At 45.2% G+C, this 16,113-nt stretch overlaps 1 protein-coding gene across 2 annotated transcripts in view; it reads right to left on the minus strand.

Moving 5' to 3' along the window:
- Positions 1-6,427: 6,427 nt before the first annotated feature.
- Positions 6,428-16,113, minus strand: part of ANKIB1 (ankyrin repeat and IBR domain containing 1) — a 93,987-nt gene continuing 84,301 nt past the window's right edge. The window contains exons 19-20 of one of the 2 annotated variants that reach the window (XM_077268198.1): positions 7,501-7,541; positions 6,428-7,393 (exon numbers count right to left, since the gene is read on the minus strand). In XM_077268198.1, the coding sequence (XP_077124313.1) occupies positions 6,677-7,393; positions 7,501-7,541 (758 nt within the window). In that variant the 3' untranslated portion in view covers positions 6,428-6,676. Of the gene's footprint in view, positions 7,394-7,500; positions 7,545-16,113 lie in introns of both variants that reach the window. The other variant, XM_077268197.1, reaches the window with a different exon arrangement.

The following is a 16,113-nucleotide window of genomic DNA, read 5'->3' on the forward strand; positions in this document are numbered from 1 at the left end:
TCAGGGTGTTTTCAAATCTTAGAACTTTTTTACAGTTTTTCTAAGGTTACAAACATTTTCTTCACTGTAGGGAAGTCATTTTCGAGCAGCGGTATTGCTGAGATTTTACTGCAGGTCTCGGGCAATTCTGAGTTGATCCTTTGGACCAGGGTCCATTGTTTGAGGACTCAATGACCCTCGAGTGGTAGTTGGAAAACAATGGACCAGCACGACCCACTACAGCAATTTATCAAATCCTGTTCACAGTGCAGTCAAATGCTGCACATTTTAAAAATAGCCGTACCCATAAGTACAGAACTCAAGTAAAAGGGGGCAAATATTTAGATTACAAGTACCCCATTCAAACTTTTGAGATAGTTATACCCTCAGGGCCGGCACTATTGAATCAGTAGCCACAGGGCATCGCGCACCAGTCCAATTTCCATTACAGAGTAGAAAACAAATAATGCAAAAAAATGTTACAAACAATCAACACAAATGAATATGGGTTCTAATAATTTATATTACTTTTTTTAATCATTTTTCTTCATTAAAGAATAGTTTTCACATCAATGATCAGTAAATGTAACGCTTTGGCCTTATTCCGACATCAGTGATTTTTCTGGTACGCAAAAATAAACTTAGTCCTAGTTTCATCAGGGTTTTACTTTTCACGTACGGAAAAAAAAAAATTACAAAGCTTTTTCTACCCATTACAATGTTAATCACGGGCTGTGAACTGAGCCATCCGTGTGCTGCCTGTGACTTTCACGGACCCATAGACTTGTAGGGGTCTATTCGATGGAAATGTCTCTATAGATTGTACTGGGTATGCACCAACCACTGATGGGACTCATATGTGAAAAACAGACGTCTGAATGAGGCCTTAAAGAGAGTAATGGCGCCTATGAAAAAAAATTAAATTCTAAGAAGGCAAACAATGCTCCGGCGGATTTCAAGTTGTATTTTCAGATCTATAACAGCAGCAAGTATAAAGGGGCTCTCCACCAAAGAACAAAAATCTGATTAATAAAAGTAGACTGGGAAGGAAAATGGTAATAGCCTGACTGTTGCCAGACTATTTTCCCCTCCCCTTTAAAGATCAAGGATGAACAAGTGTGATACAGGAAGATACGGGTCGGGAATTCTTGCAGCATGCCAATTGCACATTTATCTCCTTTATGCCTTAGTAATCAGATTTCTAATCAAGGTGAAAAAACCCTTTAAAGAGTAAACTTTTTTAAATTAACTATTGATAAGCCTTTGCAAAAGTTTTCTGTAATATACTCCACTGCTGTTTTAGCTGCCTAGTTGATAATCTTTTATAAGCTGCTTTTAACTGCAGTTCAAGTATGAATTGGTCCTCAAAACCCTCCTGCCTCTTGGAGCAGAGGAGCTCACAGGGGGATGAGGTTTGTAAAAGGGTTTCGGTATGTGCACACTACATATGTTTCAGGCAGATTACACCTGAAAAGCCATAGCAAAAAAAACTTAAAACAATGCACATCCATGTAAAAACAATATTGCTGTGCACACGTTCGTCTTTTGTTTTAACCGCTTCAAGATTCGGAAACCCTGTACCTGTTAGTACACGTAGGACATGCATACTTTGGGTGGCTTCGGCAAGAAAAATTTCAAGGTCTTAAAGATGTCGTGTGCACATATTCTTTGAGTATGGATTTTTGCTAGAGCCACAGTTCAAAGCAACTTCTAAAAGATCATAAACCAGGCAGTTAAAACTGCACTTTCAGTGTAGGGTTTGACAGAGAACAAAGCAAAATGAGGAAATGGAACGTACAGTAGCTACCCAAAAGTTTAGCTTTTTTTTTTTTTTTTTTTTTAAGTGTGATAACTTCTGTCTGGTTGCTGTGATGCAGTTTTCCTTATGATGTTCGTAAACCAGAAGATAATATTATTCTGAGCTTGAAGTCAGGCAAACGCCAAAAAGATGTAGGAATGGAATTCAACTGCTCTCAGAGTCAAGTGTCACGTATAATTAAGAAAGAAAAAGAAGGTTATGGAACAGCTGACAAACCTAGAAATGGACGACCGCGGAAAACTTCCTCCAAAGTTGATCACATTATTAAGAAAAAGTCAGTATCTGATGTCCATAAAAGTGCTGTATAGATTTTGCATGAAATTATGGAAGAATATGGGGTCAAAGTGATTTGCCAAAGTGTGGGGTGATGGCTAAGAGCAGTAGGGTGGAATGCACGAGTTCGAGTCTAGAAGTCTTTGATTTATGCAATGAAACAGAAGGTCTGACTTTTTGGCCAAAGCACAGAGTCAATGGAAAGAGACAGATTGGTCTAATCTAATCTGTTTGGTGGTGATGGCAAGCACTGTATGTACCGTCCAATTGGAAATTGTAATGATGTAAGGTACCACACACCTACAGTGAAACATGGTGGTGGCAATGTCATGGTTTTGGGTTGTTTTTCTGCATCTGCCATTGGCCCTCTGCATAGAATTGATGGAAATAAGAATGCTACCATTCATACCACTTTTAGTTGCTACTGATATTATATATATTTGCAAAGACTTCGATAAATTAAAAAAAGTTTACCCTTTAAACATTGTCAGACAGTAGTTGCTGGTTAGCAGACGCGCAATAGTTGGTCTTCCCTGTTTCACAAAAAAATGTTCATTTGTTGCATCCTAAAAACACGATTACAAAGACAATCAGATTAAAGCCGCGACAAGGGACTAGAACCGTTGTCCCGAAAACCAGACCATTTCACATCAACGTAGTACAAGAACCGCGATCGCGTCTCCACCCTCTGGACACGGCGTGCGGGTCATCCCTAGTGGTCTCGCACAAGGAGCCTCCTAACCCAACGCATATTGCAGGTTTTATCAAATGATATATGTTTATTTTCACTACAACAGGAATGAACACATCAAATATATACAGTGGAATAACCCCAAACAGCAGTCAGGTCTAGGTCTAGCTCTGGATTAGTCACTTATCAATACTACTGGCGGACATTTTGTAGCCCCAATACATAGGATTAGAAAAAAAAGATTCAGGTTTATCCTATATGGGGCTCTTTTTTGAACACTTTTTTTTCCCCAAGCCCATACAACCCCTTTAAAATATTGTTTGCGATCAAAAAATGGCAGCCGACTAATTTTTAGGTGACAGATTCACTGTAAAAGGAAAAAGGCCATGACTGGTTTAGTGGAGGTTGTAGTATAGATTTTCTCGTTACTTTACGCCCAATGCTCCCATACAGTTTGGCAAATACAACCCGAGAAGGAAAAGGCACAGGAACGTCTCGTGCGGCGTATCCCAAGGACTCCATTACCAATTTCAAATAAGGGAGACCCGCTCCATAAAAACGAATCGGTATCGATCATACTATGCGGAGAGGAACGAGCAGCCGCCCAGTCACGTACAAAAATATACACATTTCACAGGGCTTTCATTTTTTATTTATTTCTAAATAATTGAGGTGACGAAGTCTGAAGCTTCAAGGGAGTATTTTTATCGGGGCAATAATTTGCTTTAATATTAATCCACTTTGCTGTTCCTTCAGGTAAAACATGTCATTTCTTTGAGGCGGATTCCTCTTAGAATCCACCACGAATTTGACGCATCGAGTCTAACGGCTGCCCCCCCAAAAATAAAACATTTTAATGGAAATTTTTTTTTAAATAAAGGAGGATTTCCTAAAGCTGATTACGCTTGAAAGCAAATCATCGTTTTTGAAGGTCTTAAAAAAAAACAAACAAATTAAACTTGGTCTGAGCGTCGCCTAACATAGCAGTGTTTACCGACATCCTGTCAGGCAAGTAAAGGCGCAGCCAAAAGCTCTTGGTTGCTATGGTATCCGCTACATCTCCTTCAGTAAAGACATAGAGACAGATGTGGCGGGCGGACATTTTGAAGCCTTAGTCATATTTCATGCACTCTTTTACAAATGTGTACCGTGCCTCAGAATGATTAGCAATTTATAAAAGGATTAAAGGAGGTTTTCCCAAAATCAAGTAAATCCCCCTAACGCTCTAACGGTCTGATAAGAAATAATAAGGTATTAAAACAAATAACAAGACGTTCAATGACAACTATGGAAGCCCATCGCTGTCAATCATGGTAACCGGTCATCCACAGCGACGCAATATCCTAAAACATCATGTATAGACGACACGTCACAAGAAAGACTGTAAGAAGATCAATTGGGGGAGATTATAATAATAAAAATGGAGGCGTTGCCCATAGCAACCGACTGTACATTTACCTCAGACTGAAAGTAATAATATAATTGATTGCTATGGACAACAATCCAACACTTCCCTCGCCGGTGAACAACGCTGCCCATCAACTAGTTCTAAAATCCCAGCACTGTGGGCCCTAGCAACCAATTACACCATTATGGAGTCTGCTACCACGTGCTTTATACAAAACTACCAAATGATGTGCTAAAATGGGGTAAAGTTTATGGACTAAGGTCAAATTCAGACATCCTTGATCCTGGACTACCCACAGACTCATCCTCTACCAGTTCCGGTCAGAAGTCGTGCTGCCACGCCATACCACGAGTACATACCGCCATACACGAACATCTGAATGAGGCCTGAGGGAGAAATTTGAGGACGAACTTGTCAAATCACCCCTCAAGCCTTAATTTTTATTTTTTTTTAACACCAAATTAGTACATCAAGACTTTAACTGTCCATAGACACTTTCTTCTGGTTTTGCCTTAATTTTCACTTACTAAACCCCTCACTTTAGACGAATCCTCTCGAAAACTTAAATCTTTTTTTTTTTTTTGTATGGAATTTTTGGTATATTTTTTGTAAAAAAAAAAAAAAAAATCTGTAAAACGAAAAGAACGGAAACGATGACCTCAACTGCCATAAAGTTATTACATAAAATGAGGGAACTGGACGTGGTCTTGTCCGCCGGCCTTTTACACCAGTTATCAAGTCCACTGGCTTCACGGAAGAGCAATCGTATAGAAAAATATGACTGAAGTAGATCGGTAGAAATCCTTATAGGTGAGTGGTACAGATATAACGTGTAGATTACTAGATCAAATGGTATTTGCCGTAGATGCAACAGTCTATAAAAAAAATCATACCGATGTATGTGAAATGCCGCATTACTTGATCCTGGACTAAGGACAGTTCATTAAGTGCCATTCCCCCATTAAGTGCCATTTTTTGAAATGCATAAATGGGAACTTAAAAAAAAAAAAAAAAAAAAGCATATATTTATGATAAAATTATTTTTTTTTTAAGCCAAAATTTCTGATTATCTGGCAAAGAACTGCAACAGCAGAATAAAACCAGAGAGAACTAATTATTAGGCTCTAACCCATCACACAAAAATGTTATGTACTAACGTAGTACTGTCCGAAGATCCAATACACTTAATATCTGACAGGGTAGCAATTCCTTACCCCCTCCATAAAAAAAATTATATTACATAAATACGTTAAAAGGGAGCTTCCAGCAAATAATAGTTATTCTTAAAAGATGAGTGAGCAGTTAAAAAAATAAAAACCTAACTTTTATTCCCCCTCCATGGATAAAGTTCTGATGTTCGTCCAGTCCCGCTGGTCTGCTCAGTCGATCTTTGGTGGCTGCAGTGGTGAACTGTCCGGTGTGCCAAGATGGCAGAAAAAGCACTGGGTAAGCACTGAAGTGGGATCTGTGAAGGATCCGTGAAGGTATTACTACTTTTATTATTTTTTACCAGTCTGAGTCCTTTTAAGAATATTTTTTTATCACTTTGGAAACCCTTTTAAGATCATTACAAGTCCGTTCTCTCAGTTCAACTTGTCAGAAAAAAAGACTTTGAAGGGGTTGCAGCAATGAGTTAGTGCTCATTAATTCTGAGGATCCTAGCGATTATTACAGGTGAGAAAAAAAAAAACGTTATGCAACAAAAAGCCTGTAACTAACAATCCTCCTTTTTTGTGTTTTTTTTTTTTTTTATACAAATCTCATCCCCATTTTAAGGGAAATTATAAAACGACAAGTAGATTTGCATTAAAGTGAGACATTTTTTAGATTTTTGTTTTTCATGTTAAGAAAAAAAAAGGTTTGTGGAATTATATAGCACTGGAACTAGGGAAATAAAGGTGTAAAAAAAAACAAAAAAAACATAAACAAATAATCACCACCCAGGGTTATACAACTGGTTTTGACCACACATGGTTTGACAGAGCCACTTAATATTATGAACGTTTCACGCTTGACGCCATCATTTCACATGATCAAATATTTCACCGTCTCTTGGACGCACAAGACAGGAGGAGTGACATCACCGACGACGTTGTTTAGGTTCCAACCACAAATGCAACCTTGCACTACATCAAGTCTTCTCATAGAAAATAACGTAGATGATACGTATTTCAGCATCGTCAGGGGGGCTGGAGATGCCACCACTACCATTTTATATTTTTGTTTGTCAAAAAAAAAAATGTAATTCTTACCAAACTAAGGCTACATCATGACTGCATTTTATTAGAAGATAAAATTTCACCCTATGTATTTCTTGGAAAAAGAAAAAAGAAAAAAAGGCAATCAAACTCCATAAATTGCAGAAAAGACGGAAGTTCAAGTCAGTTTAAAAGATTAACTGGAAATCCAAAAACAGTAATTCACTTCCTTGCAGTGGTCAGTAACGGCATCTTCATCTGTTTATGACATCCGAGGGTTAACTTCTAGACAGCTTGGTTGGTTGTGTTCATACCAAATGGACTTGTTCGACCCATTCGGTGGAAGGTTCAGGAGTTCTACTCGAGATGTCCTCGGAACTGGTCATACTGCTCGTGACGTCATTCGCGTTGTGTTCGTCGCTCTGCGACAGCGTTTCTGGCGGAGGCGCCGAATCCTCGGAAGTCATTTCGTCAGTTCGAGATTCGGGGTCTTCGTGAATTAGTGAGTCCTGAAAAAGAGCGTGGTCCTCGGTGACATCAGGAGCGGGATGTTCGCTGGTGCTCCCTGATGGTAGATCAACGTCAGTTTCCGAGTTCATAGAAGGAATAAGGGCGATGCTTTGAGGGTTCATGTCATGAAACCAAGCCATGATGTTTCCTAGTAGGTTTTCGCTCACGTTGGGATCATGACTAGTGGAGTCGAGGTCACTACTGGACATTGGGGCATCTGTGAATGAGTGTGAATTTATCCGGTCTGACGTATATGGATCGTTACTGGCTCCAAGTCTGACGAGACTCTCGCTAAGTTCTAGCAGTTCCGAACTACTGAGTGCCGACCTCGGGTTCTCAATGCTTAACGGGGAAGGGTCCAGCCTGGTGGGCAGAGAAGATCCTATGGCTCCCAACGGTGACTCGTTATTGAGGAACTGTCTCGTTTCTTCATCCACGTTAAGACTGGTTTCTTGCAATGACAACTGAATGGCCAGAAGGATGTTGGGGTCGTCATCATCTAGCGAGCTGAGTGCCTGGAAGCAAAATGACCCATTAACGTTTCCATAGTTAGAAGGATGCAGTCAACGAAAACAAAAAAAAAAAAGGGAAGAATTGGGCACCAGAGAGCAACTAAACTCACCGTGGACGTGCCGTGTCTTCTGCTGCCACGAACCTCCAGGGCTTCTGATAATAAGATGCAGAAACATGATGAAACAGAAATGAAGACAAATGACTGATGCGAATATATACCAAAATAATTCACCCCTTCTGTAAGGGATCTCTAGGCTACAATGGGTTGTGCAGGGCTAGAAGAACATGGCAGTTTCCTTCCACACATTATAAATTGTGTTGCTGTTCATCTCTATTGAAATGAATGAGACTGAACTGCAATACTGCAGCTATCCTGTAGATAGAGGTGGTGCTGTTTTTGGAAGAGAGCAGCCATGTTTTTTTGATCCTTTGCAACCCATTTAAGCACTGTGTCTCCATCATAGACTAGAAGTCTGAAATTTTTCATAAAAACAGGATTTTTGGTTGCTTACCATAAAATCTGTTTCTCGGAGCCTTCATTGGGGGACACAGGAACCATGGGTGTATGCTGCTGCCACTAGGAGGCTGACACTATGCACAAAAAAAATTAGCTCCTCTTCTGCAGTATACACCCCACTGACTGGCATTCTGATAATCAGTTAGTGAGAAAGCAGTATGAGAAATGACAATTTGAAAGAACACAAAACAGACATCTTAACTGTAACCATAAACAAAGGAACAGATCAGCATGGGAGGGTGCTGTGTTCCCCAATGAAGGCTCCGAGAAACAGATTTTACGGTAAGCAACCAAAAATCCTGTTTTCTCTATCTCTTCATTGGGGGACACAGGAACCATGGGACGTCCGAAAGCAGTCCCTGGGGGGGAAAACAGACTTCCATCAGGTCGGAGAACTCACCACTGCCGCCTGCAAGATCCTTCTGCCTAGGCTGGCGTCTGCCGAAGCGTAGGTATGGACCTTGTAAAATTTGGCGAACGTGTGGACGGAAGCCCAGGTTACCGCTTTGCAAAGCTGTAGGGCGGAAGCCCTGTGGTTTTACCCACCAGGTCATCTCAGTACCGCTCCGTAACCACCAGGTCATAACAGGCGACAAGAAAGGGTCGCCAACTTTGAAACGCGCCGGATTGAGGTGATTGCCACAAGAAAGGCCACCTTCCAGGACAGAAATGACAGGGAAACCTCCCTGAGAGGCTCAAAGGGGGAACCCTTCAGGGCCTCCAGGACTAGATTGAGATCCCATGGATCCACAGGAGCCCGGTACGGAGGAGCTGCATGCGCTATTCCCTGAAGGAAGGTCTTGACCTGCAGTCGGGATGATAACGTCTTCTGGAAAAGGATGGAAAGCGCTGAAACTTGACCCTTTAGGGAACTAAGGGCAAGACCCGCGTCCAGTCCTGCCTGGAGAAACGTCAAAATAGAAGGGAGAGAAAAGGACATAGGTGGGAGGTGATTGGACTCGCACCAGTGAAAATAGGCCTTCCAGGTTCGATAGTAAGTCCTGGAAGATGACGGCTTCCTAGCCTGGATCATGGTTTGAATCACCCGATCTGAAAAACCGGACGCTTTCAGAACCGCGGTTTCAACAGCCACTCCGTCAAACTGAGCGACTGAGAATTCAGGTGGCAAATCGGACCCTGAGACAGCAGATCGGATCTGTATGGAAGCCTCCAAGGAGCATCCGTGAGAAGGTTGATGATCTCCGCAAACCAAGACTTTCTGGGCCAGTCCGGTGCGATGAGAATGACCGGCACCCCCTCCGCCTTGATCTTCAACAGCTTGGGAAGAAGGGGAAGGGGAGGAAAAAGATAGGGAAGCACGAACTTCGACCAAGGAATGGCCAGAGCATCAGCGCCCAACGCGAGAGGATCGCGGGACCTGGAGATGAACCGAGGGACCTTCCTGTTCAGTCAGGACGCCATGAGGTCCACATCCGGAGTCCCCTATCGAAGGCAAATCTGATGGTCGAAGGCAAATCTGATGGAAGACCTCCTGATGTAGGGACCATTTCCCTGCTGCAAGGCCCTCGCTGCTGAGAAAATCGGCGGCCCAGTTGTCTACATCAGGGATATGCACCGCGGATATTGCCGGAACAGTCACCTCTGCCCAAAGGAGGATCTTGGATACCTCGGCCAACGCCAAGGAACTCCGAGTCCCTTCCTGGTGGTTGACATATGCAACTGCCGTGGCATTGTCCATCTGAATTCGGATTGGCAGACCCCTGAGAAGCCTTTCCCAGTGAAGGAGGGACAGAAAAATGTCCCATATCTTGAGGACGTTGACCGGCAGAGTAGATTCCTGGGACGACCAACGTCCCTGGACAGTCAAGTGTTGAAACACCACCCCCAGCTGAGGAGGCTGGCGTCTGTCGTCACCACCTGCCAGTAAACGGGAAGGAAAGACCGACCCTGGAAGATGAGGGGTGACGTCAGCCACCAATTGAGAGACCGTTTGACCTGGGACGAGAGCCGAACCGGACGATCCAGAGAATAGACAGACTTGTCCCACTGCCACAGAATTGCTTGTTGAAGTGGTCTTGTGTGGAATTGAGCGAAGGGGATTGCCTCTGACGTTGCCACCATCCTCCCCAGGACCTTCATGGTCGATCGGAAGGATGGAGGCCGAGGGCCTTGAAACAAGCAAACTTCCAGGCAAAGAATTGTTCTCTTGGGGAAGGAAAACTCTGGTATGACGGGTGTCGAACAGCATGCCTAAAAACACGAGGCGCTGAGATGGAACAAGACAGGACTTCTTCCTGTTGACAAGCCACCTGAAACGGGACAGGGTGTCGAAGACGATGGTCAGACTTTCGTGAGCCTGAGAAAAGGACATAGCTTTGATGAGGATGTTGTCGAGGTACGGAAAGAGCACCAGACCTCTGATCCTCAAAATGGTCATCAACGCTGCCATAAACTTTGTGAAGACCCTGGGAGCGGTAGCGAGACCAAAAGGCAGGGCGACAAACCGAAAATGTTCCTGATGTACAGCAAAACACAGGAATCTGTGATGTCCCGGGAATATAGGGACATGAAGGTAGGTGTCCTGAATGTCTATGGTGCACAGAAATTCCTGTGCCTCCATGGAAGCGATTACTGAACGAAGGGATTCCATCCTGGAATGTCGCAGACATTTGTTCAGTAACCTGAGGTCCAGAATGGGACGAACCGCGCTGTCTTTCTTCGGCACCACAAACAGGTTTGAGTAGAAACCTGTGAATCTTTCTCTTTCTGGAACGGGGGCGATTACCCCCGAACTGAGGAGGGAGGAGATGGCTGCAAAAAAATCCGGAACCAGAGCATGGTCTCTTGGAAGGCGAGATTCGAAGAATCGATCCCGGGGTCGAGAACCAAATTCTATATTGTATCCTGAAGATACAACTTCCCTGACCCATGCGTTGTCCATCGAGGTGAGCCAATCGTCTCTGAAGAAAAGGAGACGGCTACCCAGCTTGGGAGAAACGCTGAGGCTTCATCGTGAGTCATGCCGAGGTGGGCTTTCTAAGTCTAGACCTGGTGGATCTACCTTGGGAGTAGCGGAAACGCCAGGAAGGGGTGGGCCTAAAGGAAACCTTCTTCCTATCTTGACGCGCTTGCGGCCTCTGCTGGTGGGAAAAAGAATCTGTCAACGAGAAACGACGAAAGGGCCGAAAGGACCGAAATTGCAGCCTCGGAAGAGGCCAGCGAGGTTTGGACTGAGGAAGAAGGGAGCTTGTCCCCTCAGTGGCGTCCTTAATAATTTGGTCCAACCTGGAACCGAAACTTCTTTGATGATAAGTCCGCCTGCCAGGCCTTAAGCCAAATGGTCTGACGGATGGCAACAACATTACTGGACACCTGAGCTGCACAAGGCGCAGCATCCAGGGAGGCAGAGACCAAATACTCCCCTGCATGAGAAATCTGGTTGGCAAGCTCCGCCAGCTGTTCTGGCTGAGCCCCAGCCAGAAAGCCCCGATGGAGTTGTTTGGCCCATTTGACTACAGACTTTGAAACCCAAGTACAAGCAAAGGCCAGACAAAGAGTGGACGCAGCCGCTTCGAAAGCTGACTTCACAAAGGATTCCATAATTCTATCATTAGAATCCTTCAGAGATGCTCCACCAGAAAGCGGGAGGACTGTGTTGGTAGACAGTCTAGAAACTGGTGGGTCCATGGAGGGAGGAGCTGTCCAGTTGGTGATGAGCTCCGGAGAAAAGGGGTATAACACGCCAAGGTGCTTTCCTCTTAGAAAGCGTCTGGTCAGATTCTCTCTTTCTCTGGCCAGAAGCTCCTCGAATTCAGAATGAGGAGCGAAAACCTTGAAAGGTGGTTTAGACCGTCTGATCCGCGGGTTCCGTAGAGGAATCTTTGATGCCACAGGTCTGATTGATCGCTCCAATGAGGCTTTGAACCATATCCCTCATGTTAGCAATTTGATTTGAATCCAGCTCCAAATCATCCTCCGAAGGCGCGTCTGAGAACGCCTCGCCTGACTCGGGAGAGGAAGACCGGGGAGAAGCAGACCGCTGAGATGGACCGTGGAGCGAGATGGAATGGGAAGAGGACTCAAACTGGCGTTCCTGTCAGGATCTTTTGCGGCCTATATTGGCAGGCTCGGGCGGAGCGCCCTGTGACCCGCTGGCTACTGCAGATGTATGAAGGGGCAACCCATCAAGAACAGACACCAGGGTCTGAGACACCCTGGTGAGATCCGCCACAGATTGTGACAGAGAGGAAGCCCACCCAGGGATAGAGGCATCACTCTCAAGCGGAGCAGTAGGGGGTTCCTGGACGGTGGGCACAGTGAGGTTGCTGCAGTCCTGACAGAGGGGAGAGAACTGACATGTGGGAAGCCTGCATTAACAGGAAGAACATACAAAATGTCTGACTAAAACAGATGAAGAGGAAGAGGAGGAAGCAGGAGGACGAGGACGTTCTCACCTTAGAATTAGACATGGTGAAAGAAACAGACCCAGTAAAAAATACCAGAGGGTTAGGGGACAGGAGAGGAGAGTGTCAGTCTGCAGTGCAAAGTTACTCACTGCAGATGTCCTGTAGCTTCCGGGCTGTAGGGGCTGAGAAGATTGTAGATAAGGCAGGTCCTGCAGGGAAAATTGCCGCCGGATCCACACGCCAAAAATGGCGGCCGCCAGGAGATGCAGGTGAAAATGGCACGCTGCAGAGGAAAAGGTGGGCGTAAGGGAGCGAAAGCCCGTTCTCTAAGGCGGGAAGAGGGGGCAGAGTCAACCGCGTGATCCGGGAGTACCAAGATGGAGCGATTGCCAGCAGTGCTGTGGCCGGGAGGAGTGGGCAGAGCTAGGCGCTGTGCAGGAAGAAAGAGACGGGCAGGAGAAAAGCCCGCCCGAAGGAGAGAAGACTGGGGGTGGAGTTACCATGCAGGACTAGGCCCAAGAAGCCGGGGCCTAGAGTAAAAAACCCGGCGACCGCCGGAGATGAGAAACGGCGTGGAGGTACAAGGAATCCTTGGCCTCACCGCAGCGATTGCCCCCCGTCTGAGTCACATCCAAAGGTAGCCCATAAAAAATGCGTTGGGAATGGGGGATCCTCTGAGCACAGGAAGACAGTAGCTGCCAGAGACAGACATAAGAGTCCCGGGGCCCCTGCATGTAAAGCCTCAGAGATTTCCCCTGAGCTACTGAAGTGACAACAGCTCAGGGTCCTACCTTTGGGAAAGAGATCACATGCTGAAAAAGGTGGGCGAGTGGGTGGAAGACGGGGGCTAGGACCGGTCCGGATCGCCTGAACACTCATCTGTGTTAGGGGCTGGGGTCCTGCCGGCCAGACATATGAGGATACGGGGTGGCAGTACACGCCGTACTCATAGTGTCTTTGTGGGAGTACAGGAGTGACTGTTCACCCTGTATCACTCCGTGGTACCTGAAAAGGAACGACGCACATGGAGGTAGATAAGGGTCTAATGAAAGACCCGTGTCCACCTCCTACTGACACTAAGCTACACTGAGTATCAGAATGCCAGTCGGTGGGGTGCACACTGCAGAGGAGGAGATTACTTTTTTTTGTGCATATTGTCAGCAGCATACACCCATGGTTCCTGTGATAGCGATAGAGAAACCCCTATTTCGGGGACAGGCCTCTCCTGATTTCAGATACACTGGATTGGATCATTGCGAGTGGCATTTTGTGACTTGCCATCGCTCAGGAACCATATTTTGTATCCCCCAACTTGTGTGCCCTTAGTGCTCCTTGAGTCTCTTCCACCCGTCCATTATTGAATCCTTCACCCACCCAAACACTCATAGTTTAAGAAAATATTTAATTATTAGTTAGCCTAGTTAGAGTTAGAAAAATTATGTATAAAATGTAATTATTCTTATTAACAGTTTGTATTTTTTGTTTTTAATTTGGAGCAGCTCTTCCGGCCAAAAGGAGATACAGTGAGCTGTAGAGCACAGTGTAGTGACAGAATTATTACTGTTGCTGCCTATGCAGAGCGCAGCAGCTAAGGTGAGTTTGTCATTTGCTGTTGCGCTCTGCATAGGACTTAAGATGACAAAACTCAGGCTTTGTAATCTCACTGGTCAGGCAAATCACTGCTCCAGGAGGAAGTGGATCAGTGCAGAGGAGTCCTGGATCATATGATAGGATGGGGCGGGGAGGAACTTGAAATTTGGGATTTTGTTCCCTAATAAATAAATAATGAAGCCCCCCCCCAAATCCTCACTCTATTTTATATACAAGTATGGACATACACCAGGGAGGATGCACACAGACTCTGTGCTGAAATCCTTTCTGAATCTTGATGGTCTGAACAGGCCCCTAAGTTACATCATGGACATGTTTGGGAAATACAGTGTCAGGAATAAGTACTTGATACCTTGCTGATTTTGTAAGTTTGCCCACTGACAAAGACATGAACAGTCTATAATTTTAAGGGTAGGTTAATTTTAACACAGAGATAGAATATCAAAAATAAAATCCAGAAATTCACATTGTATAAATTATATAAATTTATTTACATTTTGCAGTGAGAAATAAGTATTTGATCCCCTACCAGCCATTAAGAGTTCTGGCTCCTACAGACCAGTTAGACGCTCCTAATCAACTAATTACCTGCATTATAGACAGCTGTCTTACATAGTCACCTATATAAAAGACTCCTGTCCACAGACTCAATCAATCAGTCAGACTCTAACCTCTACAACATGGGCAAGACCAAAGAGCTTTATAAGGACGTCAGGGACAAGATCATAGACCTGCACAAAGCTGGAATTGGCTACAAAACCATAAGTAAGATGATGGGTGAGAAGGCGACAATTGTTGGTGCAATAGTAAGAAAATGGAAGAAAAGGAGATTTTTGTTTACTTACCGTAAAATCTTTTTCTCCGAGCCACTCATTGGGGGACACAGGACCATGGGGTGTATGCTTGCTGCCACTAGGAGGACACTAAGTAGACAGAAAATTTAACTCCTCCTCTGCAGTATACACCCCTTCACTGGATACAATTTCAACCAGTTCGGTAGTAAAGCAGTAGGAGCATGAACAAAGACAACTATGTCAAAACCAAAGAAGTAACAACAAGCCAAAACAGGCTAACAGGGTGGGTGCTGTGTCCCCCAATGAGTGGCTCGGAGAAAAAGATTTTACGGTAAGTAAACAAAAATCTCCTTTTCTCCTACGCCTCATTGGGGGACACAGGACCATGGGACGTACAAAAGCAGTCCCTGGGTGGGGAGCAATATGCTAATACCCCATGTACCACTGGCTTACGGCTTAAGGAACTGCCGCTTGCAGAATGCGCCTGCCAAGGGCGGCGTCTGCAGAAGAAATAGAATGAATGTGGTAATGCTTGGTAAAAGTGTGCAAACTGGACCACGTCGCAGCCTTGCAGACCTGCTGTGCCGACGCCTGATGCCGAATGGCCCACGAGGCGCCCACCGACCGAGTAGAATGAGCCTTGATCCCAGCTGGGATAGGCACACCCTTGACACGATAGGATTCTTGAATGGCTGACCGAATCCATTTTGCCAGAGTGGCTTTTGAAGCAGGAGAACCCCTCCTGGGCCCCTCTGGAAGTACGAACAGGACGTCTGACGTACGAAAGGGAGCCGTCCTCGAGACGTACCGACGAAGAGCTCTCACCACATCAAGAGTGTGTAGAGCCTTCTCGATGCGATGAACAGGTGTTGGGCAGAACGAAGGTAAAACAATCTCCTCATTGAGGTGGAAAGAGGAGACGACCTTGGGCAAAAAGGTGGGAGAGGTCCTCAATACCGCCTTGTCCGGATGAAAAATTAGAAAGGGAGGGCGGCAGGAGAGCGCAGCCAACTCCGAGACCCGTCTGATGGACGTGACGGCTACCAGGAAGACTACCTTCCAAGAAAGGAAGGTTAAAGAAACGTCCTGCAGTGGTTCGAAGGGAGCCTCCTGAAGAGCTCCGAGAACTAAGTTGAGATCCCACGGATCTAAGGGTGACTTGTAGGGAGGCGCCACACGGGAGACTCCCTGGAAAAAAGTTTTCACCGGCAACCTATTGGCAATCTTCCGCTGGAAAAGAACTGACAATGCCGAAACCTGACCCTTTAGGGAGCTAAGGGCAAGTCCCGACTCTAGTCCGGACTGAAGAAACTCCAGTATGGAAGGGACAGAAAATACTAGAGGAGACCGTCCCTGTGCCTCGCACCATGAGAAAAAAATTCGCCAGGTACGGTGATAACTACGCATGGAAACAGGTTTCCTAGCTCTGATCA

This window comes from Ranitomeya variabilis, chromosome 6 (assembly GCF_051348905.1).
Source record: "Ranitomeya variabilis isolate aRanVar5 chromosome 6, aRanVar5.hap1, whole genome shotgun sequence".
Taxonomy (NCBI): Eukaryota; Metazoa; Chordata; class Amphibia; order Anura; family Dendrobatidae; genus Ranitomeya; species Ranitomeya variabilis.